This window comes from Jatropha curcas, chromosome 2 (genome assembly GCF_041381405.1).
Source record: "Jatropha curcas cultivar XTBG-Jc1 chromosome 2, XTBG_Jcur_1.0, whole genome shotgun sequence".
Lineage (NCBI taxonomy): Eukaryota > Viridiplantae > Streptophyta > Magnoliopsida > Malpighiales > Euphorbiaceae > Jatropha > Jatropha curcas.
The window spans coordinates 29457174-29471467 of NC_143152.1; the positions used below are offsets into that span (position 1 = coordinate 29457174).

At 34.6% G+C, this 14294-nt stretch overlaps 4 protein-coding genes across 4 annotated transcripts; 2 read left to right on the forward strand and 2 right to left on the reverse strand.

Annotated features, from left to right (window-relative positions):
- Window positions 1-80: 80 nt before the first annotated feature.
- Window positions 81-5683, reverse strand: LOC105632505 (P-loop containing nucleoside triphosphate hydrolases superfamily protein). Its single transcript, XM_012214897.4, has 7 exons — window positions 4795-5683; window positions 4216-4524; window positions 3815-4098; window positions 2022-3053; window positions 1452-1620; window positions 757-914; window positions 81-582 (listed from the first exon to the last, which is right to left on the reverse strand). The coding sequence occupies exons 1-7, from the start codon at window positions 5543-5545 to the stop codon at window positions 340-342; spliced, it is 2946 nt and encodes a 981-aa protein (XP_012070287.1). The 5' UTR covers window positions 5546-5683; the 3' UTR covers window positions 81-339.
- A 1371-nt stretch (window positions 5684-7054) lies between these two features.
- On the forward strand, window positions 7055-9866 carry LOC105632506 (TatD related DNase). The gene is made up of 8 exons (XM_012214898.4): window positions 7055-7234; window positions 7310-7383; window positions 7541-7622; window positions 7866-7916; window positions 8337-8437; window positions 8922-9075; window positions 9161-9394; window positions 9490-9866. Exons 1-8 carry the CDS (start codon window positions 7106-7108, stop codon window positions 9634-9636), a joined length of 972 nt encoding a protein of 323 aa, XP_012070288.1. The 5' UTR covers window positions 7055-7105; the 3' UTR covers window positions 9637-9866.
- A 387-nt stretch (window positions 9867-10253) lies between these two features.
- LOC149498578 (Putative membrane lipoprotein) lies at window positions 10254-11498 on the forward strand. The gene has a single exon (XM_089718316.1). It carries the CDS (start codon window positions 10420-10422, stop codon window positions 10900-10902), a length of 483 nt encoding a protein of 160 aa, XP_089574442.1. The 5' UTR covers window positions 10254-10419; the 3' UTR covers window positions 10903-11498.
- A 159-nt stretch (window positions 11499-11657) lies between these two features.
- Window positions 11658-14292, reverse strand: LOC105632509 (Phototropic-responsive NPH3 family protein). The gene is made up of 3 exons (XM_012214902.4): window positions 13584-14292; window positions 13447-13501; window positions 11658-13361 (listed from the first exon to the last, which is right to left on the reverse strand). The coding sequence occupies exons 1-3, from the start codon at window positions 13610-13612 to the stop codon at window positions 11787-11789; spliced, it is 1659 nt and encodes a 552-aa protein (XP_012070292.1). The 5' UTR covers window positions 13613-14292; the 3' UTR covers window positions 11658-11786.
- Window positions 14293-14294: the final 2 nt, after the last annotated feature.

Consider the following 14294-nt stretch of genomic DNA (forward strand, 5'->3'; position numbering starts at 1 on the left):
CCACCTCTAAGCGTTACTTTCTGGCATTTTGAAAGCTTCAACAGTTTTGGAAACAAAAAGCTGAACATAACATTAAATAATTTATCAAGCTTGCACTGAAATTTCATTAAACAATTTATCAACTCCATATCCTATACAATTAAGAATGGCATTTATGTGCTGTTTATATACAAAAATCTAACCAATAACTACAATTAAGAATGGCATTGATTTTTCGGTTCGACAAAAATGAAAAACCTTCTGTACATAAATGGATGATACAAAAGCAGAACCCAGACATCTAATGTCACCTTCTTCTCCAAATCAATTTCTAGTTGGAGAAATGATGTTATGTTGTACTCAACTGATTGAAGGTAACATTGGATCCATACCAAGTCCAGATCCCCCAAAACTTCCAGGCTCAGCATGCTTGACCCTACCAAAATAGCGGATGTGGCGCAAGAGTCTTGCTAGAAAGGTGTTATGGCATATTGTTGAGCTATCACAGACAACAGCTACATGTTTCCGCGCTCTTGTAATGGCAACATTCATTCGCCTGCTGTCTCCAAGGAATCCAACAGCTCCCAAAGTGTTCGAGCGAACCTAGTAAATGAAAGAAAGATGAAAAACATACTCCAAGTTAGGGATAACGGTGATATATTCAATGTCTAGTGCATGCTTGAATTGGAAATTTAAGCAGAAAGAAAAATGAAGAATATTCATTGGATAGCATTATAGGTGCCAAGTGACGCTACTTTACTAGTATGAGAAGTATACCATTGATATGATTACTGCATCAGCCTCACGGCCTTGGAAGCTATCAATAGTTGCAACCTCAACACCGGCCGCCTCTGGAAGTTCATCAAGCCTGTCTCTCAAGAGCTGTACCTGAGCAACATAAGGTGATTGAACTGCGATAGTTGTTGGCCTTACACCTGCAGGATAGATTCAATGAAAAAAACCTAAGTTAGCCTTGAAAAGTACCTGAAGAAACTACCTAGTTGCGGTCTTACATAGAGTCCTGGGATAGGTAGTTCAATAGAAGCTGTTGCGGCAACTACTGAAAGCTTATGTATTGATAGAATAGCATGCAGAGTGTACGGCAATGAAAAATAATCATAATGCACCCAGAAATTTGAGTTGGAATCAAATTTAAGTTAGGTTCACTTCCGCACATGCTAATATTTAATGATTTTATTACCATGGAGAATATTATTGATCGATAATCCTACAACCTATCCAGTTCAAATTCAGGATAGTACATATTCATACAAGAATCTGAATGTCATCTTGCAGTAATTAGCAAAAGAAGCATTCGACAAGTGCATCATCACTAATTTGATCCAAGCTTTTAGCGTGCACCAAAAATAAAGGAAAAATGTTATCTATGGCAGGGTTGGTTCATCATTCAACAATGATAGTGCAAGAATACATGAGCACTTAATTTGTATGCAAGCAGCAAAATTATTTACCTGCATAAATTAAGGAAATGACATGTTGAACAACAATTTCAGCTTCTCCTTCATTGTAAAATGAGCCTGTTCCGGCTGGGTCTAAATGCTCTTCACAACCGATTGACAAACTTCCATATGGCATTCTTGTGTCAAGCAACAGCAGGGGGCACTGAGTTAACCACGTGGGCTACAGAAACATATACCAACTGTCAAGGTGATGCTTCACATCTCATGAAAATAGCGCAAATGAATGGCAAATGTAACTAAGAGAGACGCAATAACCCAGTTTCAGCAATAAAGTATTTACCAAGACATTATTGAATGTAAACATCGCAATATTCTTAACCACTGTCTTCGATATACACGTGAAGGTAAAATCTAATGCAAAGATATTTTCTAGACATAGTGTTAGTAATGTTTATTGTATGAGAAGTTCAATAATATATTAAACATTGCATAGGGACCAAAATGATGAAAAATTTAACAATTAAGCAAAAAATCACTAAATAGATGCCCATTCCCACAAACATTTTCACAAAGATATTCATGAGCTAAATCAAAGTCAATATCACTAGAGCGTATTGTTACCTTAACAAATGGAGAATCTACAAGAAGATGTGAAGCAACTTCTGAAGAAGACCTTAATAATCCACCATACATCTCTTTGGAGGCCCAACTGGCTATTGCATCATTCATACGGTATTGTGTTGTTAACTTGGTTGCAAGGATCCCTTCATGCAGAGACGCAGCTCTTTCCAGAAGAGATATGCCAAGTCCACCCTCCGAGGCTTTTCTGGATAGAATCACTGGAGCAAGCTGACATTGGTCGCCAGCAAGAATACAACGTTTACCCTGCAATATTGGGATCCAGCAAGAAGGTTCTATTGCCTGCCCTGCTTCATCAATAACAACCAGGTCAAACTTATCCAACCTCCGAATCAGTGGATCAGCTGCTCCAGTGTTGGTTGCAAGAACCACTTGTGCACTTGATAAAACCTCCTTGACAGTCTCTTTTTCCTTCTTCTTCAGTGACTTCCCAAGCTGTTTTAGAAGCTGACGAATGCCAGAAGCTAAAGAATCATCCTTTAAACAATGTCTGAGGTCTTTTCTTAGATCAGACTTTTTCCTTTCAAACTCCATACAAAAAGTTGCCATCTTAGAATTCACTATTTCACTTAAAGATTTTGATGCTACAGCTGAAGAAATACGAGCTGGATTACCAACTCGCACAATGTCTAACCCTATAGTTGAAAGCTTTTCAACCATATTGTCAACAGCTGCATTTGTAGGTGCTGTCACGAGCACCCTTTCACCCTGGTCAACAGCACGCACAATAAGTTCCTTAAGCAAACCTGATTTCCCAGTGCCAGGTGGCCCCTGGATAATCAATAGGGGGCGTTTCTTGTTCAATCCTAAGGCAAGTGCCCTCTGCTGCGCCTCATCAAACATTAAACTTCCAGAAGATCCATCCACATCTGTTTCAGCCCATTCTGCCAAATGATTCTCCTCCAACCATGCAACCTCTTCCTTGTCACCAAATAATGTAGCCACAACAGCAATTGATGGATTTTTCTTCTGCAGACCATTCTTTTGAAGCAGCATCAGGGCCTCACAATTACGCTTCAAAAGAAGATTACAACAAGATATTAATTACGCATGTAAACTGCAGAAATATTGAAAAGAAAATCTAAGAAGCAGAGAAAAGAGATATATTTTTCATCACATTTTAAGTTTTTAACACATCGAATCAACCCAGAAAATTTGTTTGCATTGGTAGCAAATATGCAAAACAAAAATAGACATTTTTTTATGTGCCTATTATTGAAGCGGTTACAAACTGATACACCAGTAACCTTATAGTAGCAACAAGAAGAATGGAAATTTAATCCAATAAAATATCTATTGCACCAGAGAAGTATTAGTCTGCACTACCTGAACTCATTAGAAAGTAATTCACTTATGAAACTTTTGAGAAGTCTTTTCGGAGTATGCTAATCTATAAGAGTCACATTCTTATTACACTAGCGCATTGAATCACATTCCTATTCCACTAATCCAACATTGAATTATTCTCCTATAACTTTTGGAAAGAATTAAAGATAAAGGATGGCATAAATATTATCTGACATACAAGCAGTAACTTTTCAGGATCAAAAGGAGGCAACAATGAGCATCATGTAAAGAACAGCCAAAGATATGATTCAACTAAAGGTATAGGTTACGATGGAAGGCAAGTTGCTAAGCAATTAGAAAACATAACAACAAGAATAATGTTGCTGAGATATGTGACAAAGAACTAACACAAATTGGATTTACCTAACACATTCTAATACTAACAAGTAATATAAAAGAATGAGTGTGTAAGATAATTTATCAAGTACCTCATATGTAAGCGCATCAGCTAGTCCCTGGATACGATCAATGCGAACACTTTTTCCAAAGAGCTTAGAGAAGGTGGAATCACCATGACGAGATTCCAAAGCCAAACAGATGCTACAGCCATCCTCCCCGAGGTTGTTCACAAAACCCTGCATGCAAGAAGTTGCACCAGCACCCCTGCTATCACAAGTTCTCACACAAACCATATCTCCAGGTGAAAGAGTTGTAGGTGGCAATCTATGATTCCCTTCGACCCTAAACAGTACTAGGTGCATTCCTCCTAATCCTGTATACAAATCCCAATTCTGACATTACTTGGCAGGCATTTATCATTTTAAGACCCTATCTGCAAATACAACAGCTGAAAACAATTAGTCATGGAAAATTTAAATTATTAAATAACCTGTAGACGTGCTAACAGCATACAAGTTGCAGATAGTGTCGCAAAGCTCTTGCTGAGCCTGACCATGGCTAACCAAGAACTCAATTGGTTTAGATGAATTAGAACTTTCATCGGGTGTAGGAACAGCATTCAACTCCTCCTGTGTAAACTCCAGCTCAGCATCCCTCTCTATGCGGAGTAATTCTGACATGCTCTTGGTAAACTCATCAATCCTTCCCTGTATAGCCTTAGCCTTCTCCAATTTCATCCCCAGAACTCCTTGTAAAGGCTTTGGTTGCGACACCTTTCGAGCAACTGCCCTATGCTGAACTGCAAATGCAGTGTCTCAGACCACAATCCAGACTAACAAACTTAATCTTTAAAAACAACTATAAATGCCTTATTTATCTTTTAGATACCAATTAACTAGTCAATCCCAAACTTCCAATCACGAAACCTTTTATTCATCCAAAAATGAATGTTTTAAATTTATTACTGCATTAAACAATTAGATATTTACAAGTTTTGAAGCATAAAGTAAATTTTTTTAATAGGCAACGCTAATTTAAAGAAACAGAATACTGAGAAATTAAAAGAAACCTGAATTAGCAAGCTCCTTGAGCAACTTCCAAGATTCAGTCTTTCGCCAATCCTGAACCAACCCTTTAGACTGCAGGTCTTGAAGAACAGCCCTTAGCTCTCTTTGGAAATGATCAAACAGAGTAGGATAATGAGCACAAGCCTTCAAGCAAAGAGCCTCTAAGCCTAAAGGTATAGGAACAGCATTAATATAAGGCTGCGCTTGTATAACAAACGTCAAGCCAGCCTCTAATCCCATCCTTTGCCGGAGTTCCAAGAACTCCCCCTGCGTCTCCGCCGCAGCAAAATCATTAGCCATTGCTCTCATTCCTTGGCTTATCCATTTTACTACGTTCTTTCCTAGATCTCTCCGTCCAAGTGGGTCCCCATTTTGATGCAAAGACTTCACATTTATCTCCTTTTTCTCTTCCTTTTCCCTTTCTTCTTGAACTAAAACGATCTTTTTACTTTCCGTGCTGCTAGAACTAGCAGTTCTTGATTTGTTACCGTTGGATTTTGAGATACCAATAGATCTTTTAGGAATTTTCCTTTTCTTGGTAGTGGTTCTGGGTTTGGTGGCGCCATTGCTGCTATTCAAAATGAAATTTTGAAGTTTTGAAGGAGATGGGTATTTGGGATTGAAGAAAAGCAAGTGGGATTTACTGGAGGAACAGAAAGAAAGGAATTTGGTATTGGGTACTTGACTAGGTAACCAACGGAGGGAGAGACTCAAGCAGCTCGGTAACTGCTTCAACACAAAACTTGCTTCCATTTCTATGGGAACCAATCACTTTTCTCTTTGGTATATATTTATATTGCTGATATTTTTGCTGATTTTCTTTGGTGAAAGAAAATTTTTAAGTTTATAAAAAAATTTTGGAACTCAAACTCCCTTTTCCAAAAATTAGAAAAAAAAATGCAGCTTTGGAATTATGCTTATAAAGAAAATTCGAAATCGTGTAAAATGGTGCAATTTTGAAATATATTTCTTAAAAAACTATCAATGAACTTTTATATTTATATACATTTAGATACACTTAATCATTAAATTATGAGTTTAATAATTTGTTTTGATTTATAAATAAAACGATACTATTTTATTTATTTCTGTATATACCATGGCATTAATCTCTTTGTTGAAACTTAAAAGACATATTATTCACAATAAGATTTTAATTAATAATTGATTCAATTTTTATAAATATGAATGCATATAATAATGAATAAATATAAATTATTAAATATTTTTTCCAATTTTATTACAGAAGTATTAATCACTCATGTTCCATTTTTTTTTTTTTTAATTAGAAAGAAACGACAGGGTGAGGCGGCTGATTTTAAAAATAAATAAAGGCATTTGTTTATTTATTAAGAAATGAAAGAAAAAGGGAAAATTTTAAAGAGGTTTTAGAAGTAGGGGAAAGTCATTATCAGGAAGAAGGAAGGAGAAGGTAGGGAAGAGGAGATCAACAAGTTGGAGTCTGATTGGCTGATTGCGATTTGCGGTTCTGTGGCGTGGGCTTCTTTTACTGGTTAAGGTAATGTCCAACGTGTCCTATTGTTGTTCTGTACTTTTTTTTTTTATACATTTCTCTTGTTTTGTGCCTTAAAATTGTGAAAAAAAAAAAAAATTGTGGCTAAGAGGATCTCAGAATGATTTTTGAATACAGTGTAACTTTAGGGGTCGACGTGTTCCATTTTCCACCATGGAAGGTTATGCAAAAATTATTAGAATATTGAACTTTCCTTGGAGAGTGACTTTTAATTATCGTTATTATATATATTTTTTCATTTACCTATTTCTATTTTAGTGAAAATTGATAGATATTTTAATCAATATTTTTTTTATTTATTGTGAAATTCAATACCAAAATAACATAATGGATGGAGAGTTGTTGTCCATTTCATTTATTAATTTGATAAAAACGCTTATGATCAAAAATAGAGAACTAAATGATATTTAATTAATATAATTTAAATAATATTAAAGTAGTTTATAAATTCGTAATGGTCAAAAATTTAACTTTGATAAATAATTTTTTATAGAAGGAATAGGTTTTGCAGTTAGTCCATTATAGTTGGAAGTTGGTAGGTCATCAAATTCCAACTTGTCCTATATTTCATTTTGAACCCTCCCTTCTACAACTTGTATTATAGTATAAACTTTCTTTAAAAAACAAAAAAGAAATATAAATAAATAAAATAAAATTTATTATTGTGGGCCGAGCAGAGGCAACCGTCAAAGCCCAAAAACAACAGGCCCTTACTAACCTATTCAAACGCGTGCCTGTGAGGTGCGGAGTCACAAGTCGGAGTAAGGATACGGAACCATATGGCCATGAAACTGTTTGATGCACACTGTCACCTGCAAGACCCAAGAATCATCAACCAGGCTCCACAACTCATCGCCACCGCCGTCAACTCCGGCGTAGTTCATTTCGCCGTCAATGGAGTCTGCGAGGTACTTACTCGTACCCATCTTCTCTTTCTTTTAATTATCATTTCAAAATTTTAAACTTTGTTAGATCCTTTATAGAAAGATTGGCATCTGGTTAAAGACATGGCGAATCAGTATCCTTCTGTTATACCTTGCTTCGGTCTCCATCCCTTGTGAGTTTTTATGTATATGCTAAACGTTTGGTAATTTTTCCTCAGACCAGGATATATATATATATATATATATATATATATATATATATATATATATATATATATATATTCATTAGGTACTAGACTTCTTCTAAATTTTGTTCTCTTTCATTTGTAGGTATATTGCCGAGAGAACTCCCAATTGGATGAACACTCTTAAAGAATTTTTTAAGGCCAATCCCTCTGCTGCTGTTGGAGAGGTTAGATTCCAATTTCCTGTTTATGGTTTCCTTTACAGTACTATTATTGTTGTGTATATTTTGTTTGTAATGAAAGGACATATGTTTATTATATGATTTGATATTGTGGGTACTTCTAAGTCAAATTTGGACATAGGAGAATATAAAGTTGACATGTTTGATTCTTGTAGATGTAATGTGTGAGATTGTTATGTACCCAAGGGTGCATATAAACTAACACAACTATTATATTAAAATTTTCAGATTGGTTTGGACAAAGGTTCTCGTGGTAAGAAGATCGACATCATGGATCAGGTTTCGCTATCTAGATATTTTTTTGTCATCATATTTTGTTTTTGAGTTGCCTTAAAGTTGAAGGGCTGAGATAAAATTATATACTCCATAATGTTATTTATTAATCAGATGATGCTGTTGGACAAATATTAGGTTCATTCTTAATTTTATGCATGGAAGAAGATGGCCAGTGGTTCTTTTTGTTTAATTGTATGGTCTAAGAGGAATTTTAATCCAATACATGACTTACTTGGTATCTCAAGTAGGAGTAGATATAGTTCTTTTTGTTTTATTATTCTCATTGCACTGTACTTTTCTTTACATGTATAATTGCATCTTTACTTGTTTTCATTACAAACTAACCATCTTGACTATTAGTAGATTAAAAAAATTAATGTAGTTTTCTACACTGTTTTTAATGGGTAAAGTTTTTCATTCTAGGTTGAAGTATTTAAGCAACAACTTGAACTTGCAAAAGAGCTGAATAGACCGGCGTCCATTCATTGTGTCCGTGCATTTGGTGATCTTCTTGAGACAATGAGGTATGAATTTATATGTTATTGTTTCTGCTCTTAAAGTTGTTTTCTTTCCTGGAATCGTATTGGGAGGTAGGTTTAGCTCATATAAGTTTGGAAGCATAATCAGCATTCAACATACAATTAGTTATGTGTATCTTGATTTGCTGAATCAATATTGCAATTAGTCCACTATGAAATTAGGTTTTATGCTGTGTATGTTGTCATATCACATCTTTGCCCCTTTATGGTGTTGGCAAACTGGGGATTGCTTAAGGGCCTAAGTGCAGTGCAGATTTTGCAATTGCTGGCCATTGTTGCCTTGCAGGATCACTTTCTTGATGCTTTGTGAAAATAAAACTTTCTTTGATTCTGAGGCATTTCTGCTGGCTCATGGTTTTTTCATTGGACCTCCTTTATATCAGTTGTCAAGTCATTGGTCATTACTTGCTTGTTTAGCCATTATAATCTGTACCAAGCTTTGATTACATGTAAAATTTCCAATCATCAGAAGCATGGGACCTTTCCCTGCTGGTGTCATTCTTCATTCTTACCTAGGTTCTGCTGAGATGGTTCCTGAATTTGCCAAGCTTGGTGCATACTTCTCTTTCTCGGGCTTCCTTATGTTCATGAAAGTGCAGAAGGCTAAACGTATGCTAAAAGCGGTTAGTCTAGTTCATGAATTGCATTTTTGTCCTCAATGCATATTTACTTGAAAAATTCAACATACTTATCTCTTAACTTTTGCAGGTATCTTCTGACAGAATTTTGTTGGAGACTGATTCACCTGATGCCGTGCCAAATTCAAATTTGGATTCTCTATTTTTGGTAGATGGAGATAAATCTGCCCCTGAAGGGATTCAATCACAAGGAGAAAATTTTGGTTCAAACACTGCAAGTCTTTCTAATGATCGTTCCCATCCTTCTACGGATGCATCATCACTTCCAAGAGAAACTCTTAATCATCCTGCAAATATCCTTAACGTATGTTATTCTGGTTCCCTCATGCAGAATAACTTGTCATTCATTTGCTTAACAGTTTATTGAAAATGTCCAACAATTTCCCACAACTTATCCAGGTACTTGATTACGTTGCATCTTTGCTAGACATGACCAAAGAAGAACTTGCAGGACATAGTTACAGAAACGCAGTACGGATATTTTCTTACCAAAGTTCAAAGGTCTTGGAAAATAGTAACAGAGTCGCTGGAGCTGGTAGTTATTGATTACCTGATATTGCAATGCCACCACAGGCAGCGTACATTATGAATGCTGTTTGAGCTTCGTTTTTCACATTAGGATGTTGATAATGTTGCAAAGGTGATGTTATGATAAAGAGAAGTTTTGTGATTATGAGTAGGTGTGTTCATGTACTTTTTACACCCTTGACCTTATATTATTGTAAGTAATATAATATTATTTGACATTTAAAGTACAATGTGTGAGGTATTATAAACCTGCTCCATACCAATTTTCTCTCTTTGCTATCAAATTATGTTGATTAAAAAAACAGGGGTTATGATTAATGAAATTCCTAACCTAAAATCACTAAATTGTGATGAATAAAGGGTTCTTTTTTTTTTTTTTTTTTTGCTGTTGCATAAAAATAAATAAATAAATCACAAGGACGTGTGAGGAAAAGCCCTTATTATGGAAAAGGGAAAGCTGCCTGTTGTTTCATTTCTACCAATAAAAATATATGTATGAAAATAAACAGTTTATTATTATTATTATTATTATTATTATTATTATTATTATTATTATATAAGCTACGCTTATAACTGAAAATATTATATTTGCTTATATTATCCAATACTTTTCATCAATTATGCCAAAACCATTACATATTAACAAACTTTATTTTTTCCCTGCACTAACAAACCTTCCCTCAATGCTTTTTATTGTTGTTGATTTTCCTTTCCCCCTTGATGGGCGGCTTCTGCTGCAAAGCTCCAATCCGCCCAACTCCACCACTACCGTAGAAACAAACAGGCCTGGACAAGACCGCCATGACATTGGAGGAAAGGAAAGGAGACTCTAAAATAATATATTTTCTTTCAGCTTTTTTCTTTTCTTGTATTGTTTCTGGTGGAGTTTTTCTTGGTCTTTACATTTTCCTTCCTTCATATGAAACCGAATCTTGGTATCCCATTGTAGGATTTTCTCTTACAGGCATTCCATGGATTTTTTGGTTCTTTATTTACATATATGCATGTATCAAACCAAGAATTGCTGCATCTCGTCCACCGTCCAAATCTGTCTCAAGAACCACAACCTGCGGTGTTGATATAGAGGCTTCAGCCACACCACCCACCAATCCAACATCTGATAAATCTGATGAGAATGCTCCTAACGGTGGAACGCGCCGTGTTCATTTTAGTGGTATTATTGTAATAAATGAATATGATAATTCAGATGATCTTAATAATAATGGCAGTAATGATGAACACGAAGAAGCTGATCCATCAAATGGAGAAGATAGTTATGAGTAGGTTGATTCTAGAGAAAGTGTAATACCATTAGCTATCTCTAGGTAATCTCGTCCAAGAAAGAAAATATGATCTATAGATGGATTTGCACATAAGATATATTCAAAAATTTTCTCTTAGATTGGTATCAGTTGATTTAAAGGACACTGGAAGAGAGAAATGGTTGTAAGGGAGTGACAAAAGATATCTTGCAATGTACAAGGAAGATTATAATGCCCTAAGATCCTCCAATGGAGAAGAAGATTAAGGATAAAGAACCTCCAATGGGGAAGAAGATTAAGGATAAAGAAGAATGGTAAAAATTTTACTTTCTCGAAAGTGAAAAGTTGTTGCCCATTCTGATATCTTGTCCTTCTAAAAAAAAATTTCAAGAAACCATGAAAATAAGAAATGGGAAAATGAAAAAAAAATATATTTGTACTGCATGCTTTTTCTTTTGTTTTGCATATTTGTAAATTATTGTGAAAGCTTACAGGGATCAATCTGCACGAATTATTTTGTGTGTTTAATCATGATTGATATTTCCAACTAAGATCTGCTTGGATCTATTTAAGAAATGTAATTTGAAGAAAAAAATAGTTCTTTTCCCATTAAATTTCTGTACTGGTTTCCATTTTTGACTTCCCAGAAAGAAGAATCTTGCTCTTCTTGAGAATTCTATGAACAGTCCAGGAAAATTCAAGAATGGACTCGGTTATTCTGAAATTATAAGGCATCTACTTAAACCTTTGCAAATATCTAATCTTTCTTCAGACATAGATAAAAGAGATGCTTAAAACTGCATATAAAGAAGCATAACCGAAGAAAAATTGCAGAAATATATAGTATATGTATTCAGAATACACATAAATTGGGAGAAGATGAATCTGATAAATTCTAATGAGCTATTATTTTGGAAGTACTTTCTTCTTTTTCACTTGGCAATTACAATCATTCATGCTACTAATGCACCCTAATTTTCTCTTCATTTCTTTCCACATACTGATCTTCCCTGTTTTAATCATTTTGTGATTGCTGCAACCATTATTCTCAATTTCTTTCTTCATTATAAGGCATTCTTTCTCTAACTCCCTTACTTTAATGCTCATTTTCTCCATTTCAATCCTTACTTCTTCTTCTCTCCTCAAATTTTCATCAAGAAGTTGAACTTCCTTTTCCACTGTGTCTTTGTGCTCTTGCAGTCGCAACTGTCCTACAAACAATACTTGCACTACAAACCTTAAAGGCAGCCTTTCGTTCTTCGCAGCGTGTTCCCAAGCTTCAGGTGACATTTTATGGCAATCCAATATCTTGCATACCTCTTCTCTTTCTAGTTCTGTCAAAAACCTGTGTTTGTCAAGGTAAATGTCAATAGCCCTATATATTCCATCAGAATTTTTTTGTGTTCCAGATGAAACGGCTATTGACATCTCAGCAAACGCGATAAATGTATCTATCTTCAAATCTATATCACTTGCTAATTCTACTAAAAAATCTTCAATGAGTTCTGCAACTACAATTAGGCCTGAATTTTCAGAACAGGTATAGTTGCTATAAAAATGCTTCAAAATCCTCCTTAAACATTCTATATCATATTGCATTTCCTTTGCATACCCTTGAGAAGGTATTAATAAGTCTCTCACTGTTGCGTGGTCTAATTGCTTCCCAATTCTACTTTCCAGTCCATTTCTACAATCATTGCTTGATTCCAACAAAATTGCATGCCTGAGCATTTTAAACAACAATGTACAAGGAACTAGTCCTTTCTCAGTAGGCAAGAGTCCTTCAACTACTTCAATCACATCCCTTTGACAATTCCTTTTGTAAATTGACATGTTATCTCCACTGGAGAAAACCCATTCCTCCAAGTATTGACAGAGAGAGGCCATCACATACTGTAATTGAACTCCTTGTTCAACCATAGCGCGAATTACAGGCTGATATAGCTTAAGAGACAAGGTTGATAAATCCTCCGATTTCCAATCAAGAACAACAAAAAGTCTTCTTCTTGCATTTGGTCTATATCCTTCCTTCTCATCGCCACTATCCTCATCAGAATTTTTTATTATTAATGGATCTCCGAGAAGACAAGGGTTAGCCTTTGCTTTTTCGACTAAAGAATCTAAACAAGCATCGAGCAAACCTATTCGCGCTGCTTGTTGAAGCATACTGCCATTCAAAGAACGAAAAGCTTTGATTGTTTCATTCCAATTTGGAAGAACTTTTTGTTCAAACAAGGTCACAGCCTTCTTTAGTAGATTATTACTGCTATGAGTTTCTGTCATATCCAAATAGTAAGCAATGCAAATAAGAGGAATAACATTCTCAGATGCTAAATTTATTTCAAACCCATGACAGAATCTTGCAACGAGCTCAATAATTTCAGGATTGGCAGAGAAATCTTGAAGAAGAGTGTTTATGTTTTCTTTAGGATTTCCTTTTAGTAGGGAAGATATTTTTGCTGATTTTGAAGCCCAAAGTTCCTAAAAAACAATAAAAAGTGAATTAGATTCACACTTTCATAAATAAAAAATATATATCAAGATCAAGAATTGTATAATAGCTCACTCTGTCTAAAGACAGGGGCAATTCATGTTCTGATGAGGATGCATTCTTGGACAACCTGAAATGAAATAAAAATGTGAAGAACAAAATAAATCAGAAGAACAAAAATAAATGGGAAGTTGAAATGAGAAAATTGGTACCAGGTTGATGACATATTTCTATTAGCCATTTCTTGACACTGTTTGTTGAGTATTTAAGAAAGTATAAATGAAACCTTCAAAGATTTTCAGAAATTTATACTAAAAACCCAATCAAATAATCAGCTTCATCAGCAATTCTCTGCATATATATGTTTCTATGTGATCATAGATAATTGCATAAGTATATTAATTTGGTCTGTAAGGAAGAAGAAACATAGTTTGGATGAGAGATGACTGTTCCTATTGGTAAGAGACTAAGAGGAGGAACCCCTCAACACAAAATCCCAACGTTCAAAACTCAAAAAAGATTTTCTGTTATTCTGTTTTCTTTTTCTTTTTCTTTTTTAATTTTTTTTTTCTTGTTTAACCGATTATGCAATGAACTCCTTTACTGTTAATCTTTTCTAAATTATCAATTATAACCTATGTTTTTAAAACCGGACCAATTACAGAACCGGCATCGTTATTGGATCGTGATTGGACCGGGTCAACTCGACTGAACCGGATGTTTCACTTTTGTATAAGATTTTTTATTTTGAATTTATAATTATTTAGCAATACTCAAATAGAATTTATCAAATACTAAAATAGTATGTTGGCTTATAGTTCTATACCACAATTCATAAAACTTTAAAAATAGATATCTTTTATTTTTATTTTAATGATTATTATTAATAAAATTAAGAAGATTATAACAAAATAATAATAATA

Excerpts from the sequence above, each read along its gene's own strand:
- LOC105632505 (XM_012214897.4), bottom strand. The coding sequence starts at position 5,545 with ATGGAAGCAAGTTTTGTGTTGAAGCAGTTACCGAGCTGCTTGAGTCTC. Across the intron at positions 4,525-4,794 it reads CAAGGAGCTTGCTAATTCAG|TTCAGCATAGGGCAGTTGCT; the intron begins GTTTCTTTTAAT and ends CTGCATTTGCAG. Across the intron at positions 4,099-4,215 it reads TGCTGTTAGCACGTCTACAG|GATTAGGAGGAATGCACCTA; the intron begins GTTATTTAATAA and ends ATTTGTATACAG.
- LOC105632506 (XM_012214898.4), top strand. The coding sequence starts at position 7,106 with ATGGCCATGAAACTGTTTGATGCACACTGTCACCTGCAAGACCCAAGA. Across the intron at positions 7,917-8,336 it reads AGATCGACATCATGGATCAG|GTTGAAGTATTTAAGCAACA; the intron begins GTTTCGCTATCT and ends TTTTCATTCTAG. Across the intron at positions 9,395-9,489 it reads ATCCTGCAAATATCCTTAAC|GTACTTGATTACGTTGCATC; the intron begins GTATGTTATTCT and ends CAACTTATCCAG.
- LOC149498578 (XM_089718316.1), top strand. The coding sequence starts at position 10,420 with ATGACATTGGAGGAAAGGAAAGGAGACTCTAAAATAATATATTTTCTT.
- LOC105632509 (XM_012214902.4), bottom strand. The coding sequence starts at position 13,612 with ATGGCTAATAGAAATATGTCATCAACCTG. Across the intron at positions 13,502-13,583 it reads AGAAATATGTCATCAACCTG|GTTGTCCAAGAATGCATCCT; the intron begins GTACCAATTTTC and ends ATTTCATTTCAG. Across the intron at positions 13,362-13,446 it reads TGCCCCTGTCTTTAGACAGA|GAACTTTGGGCTTCAAAATC; the intron begins GTGAGCTATTAT and ends ATTGTTTTTTAG.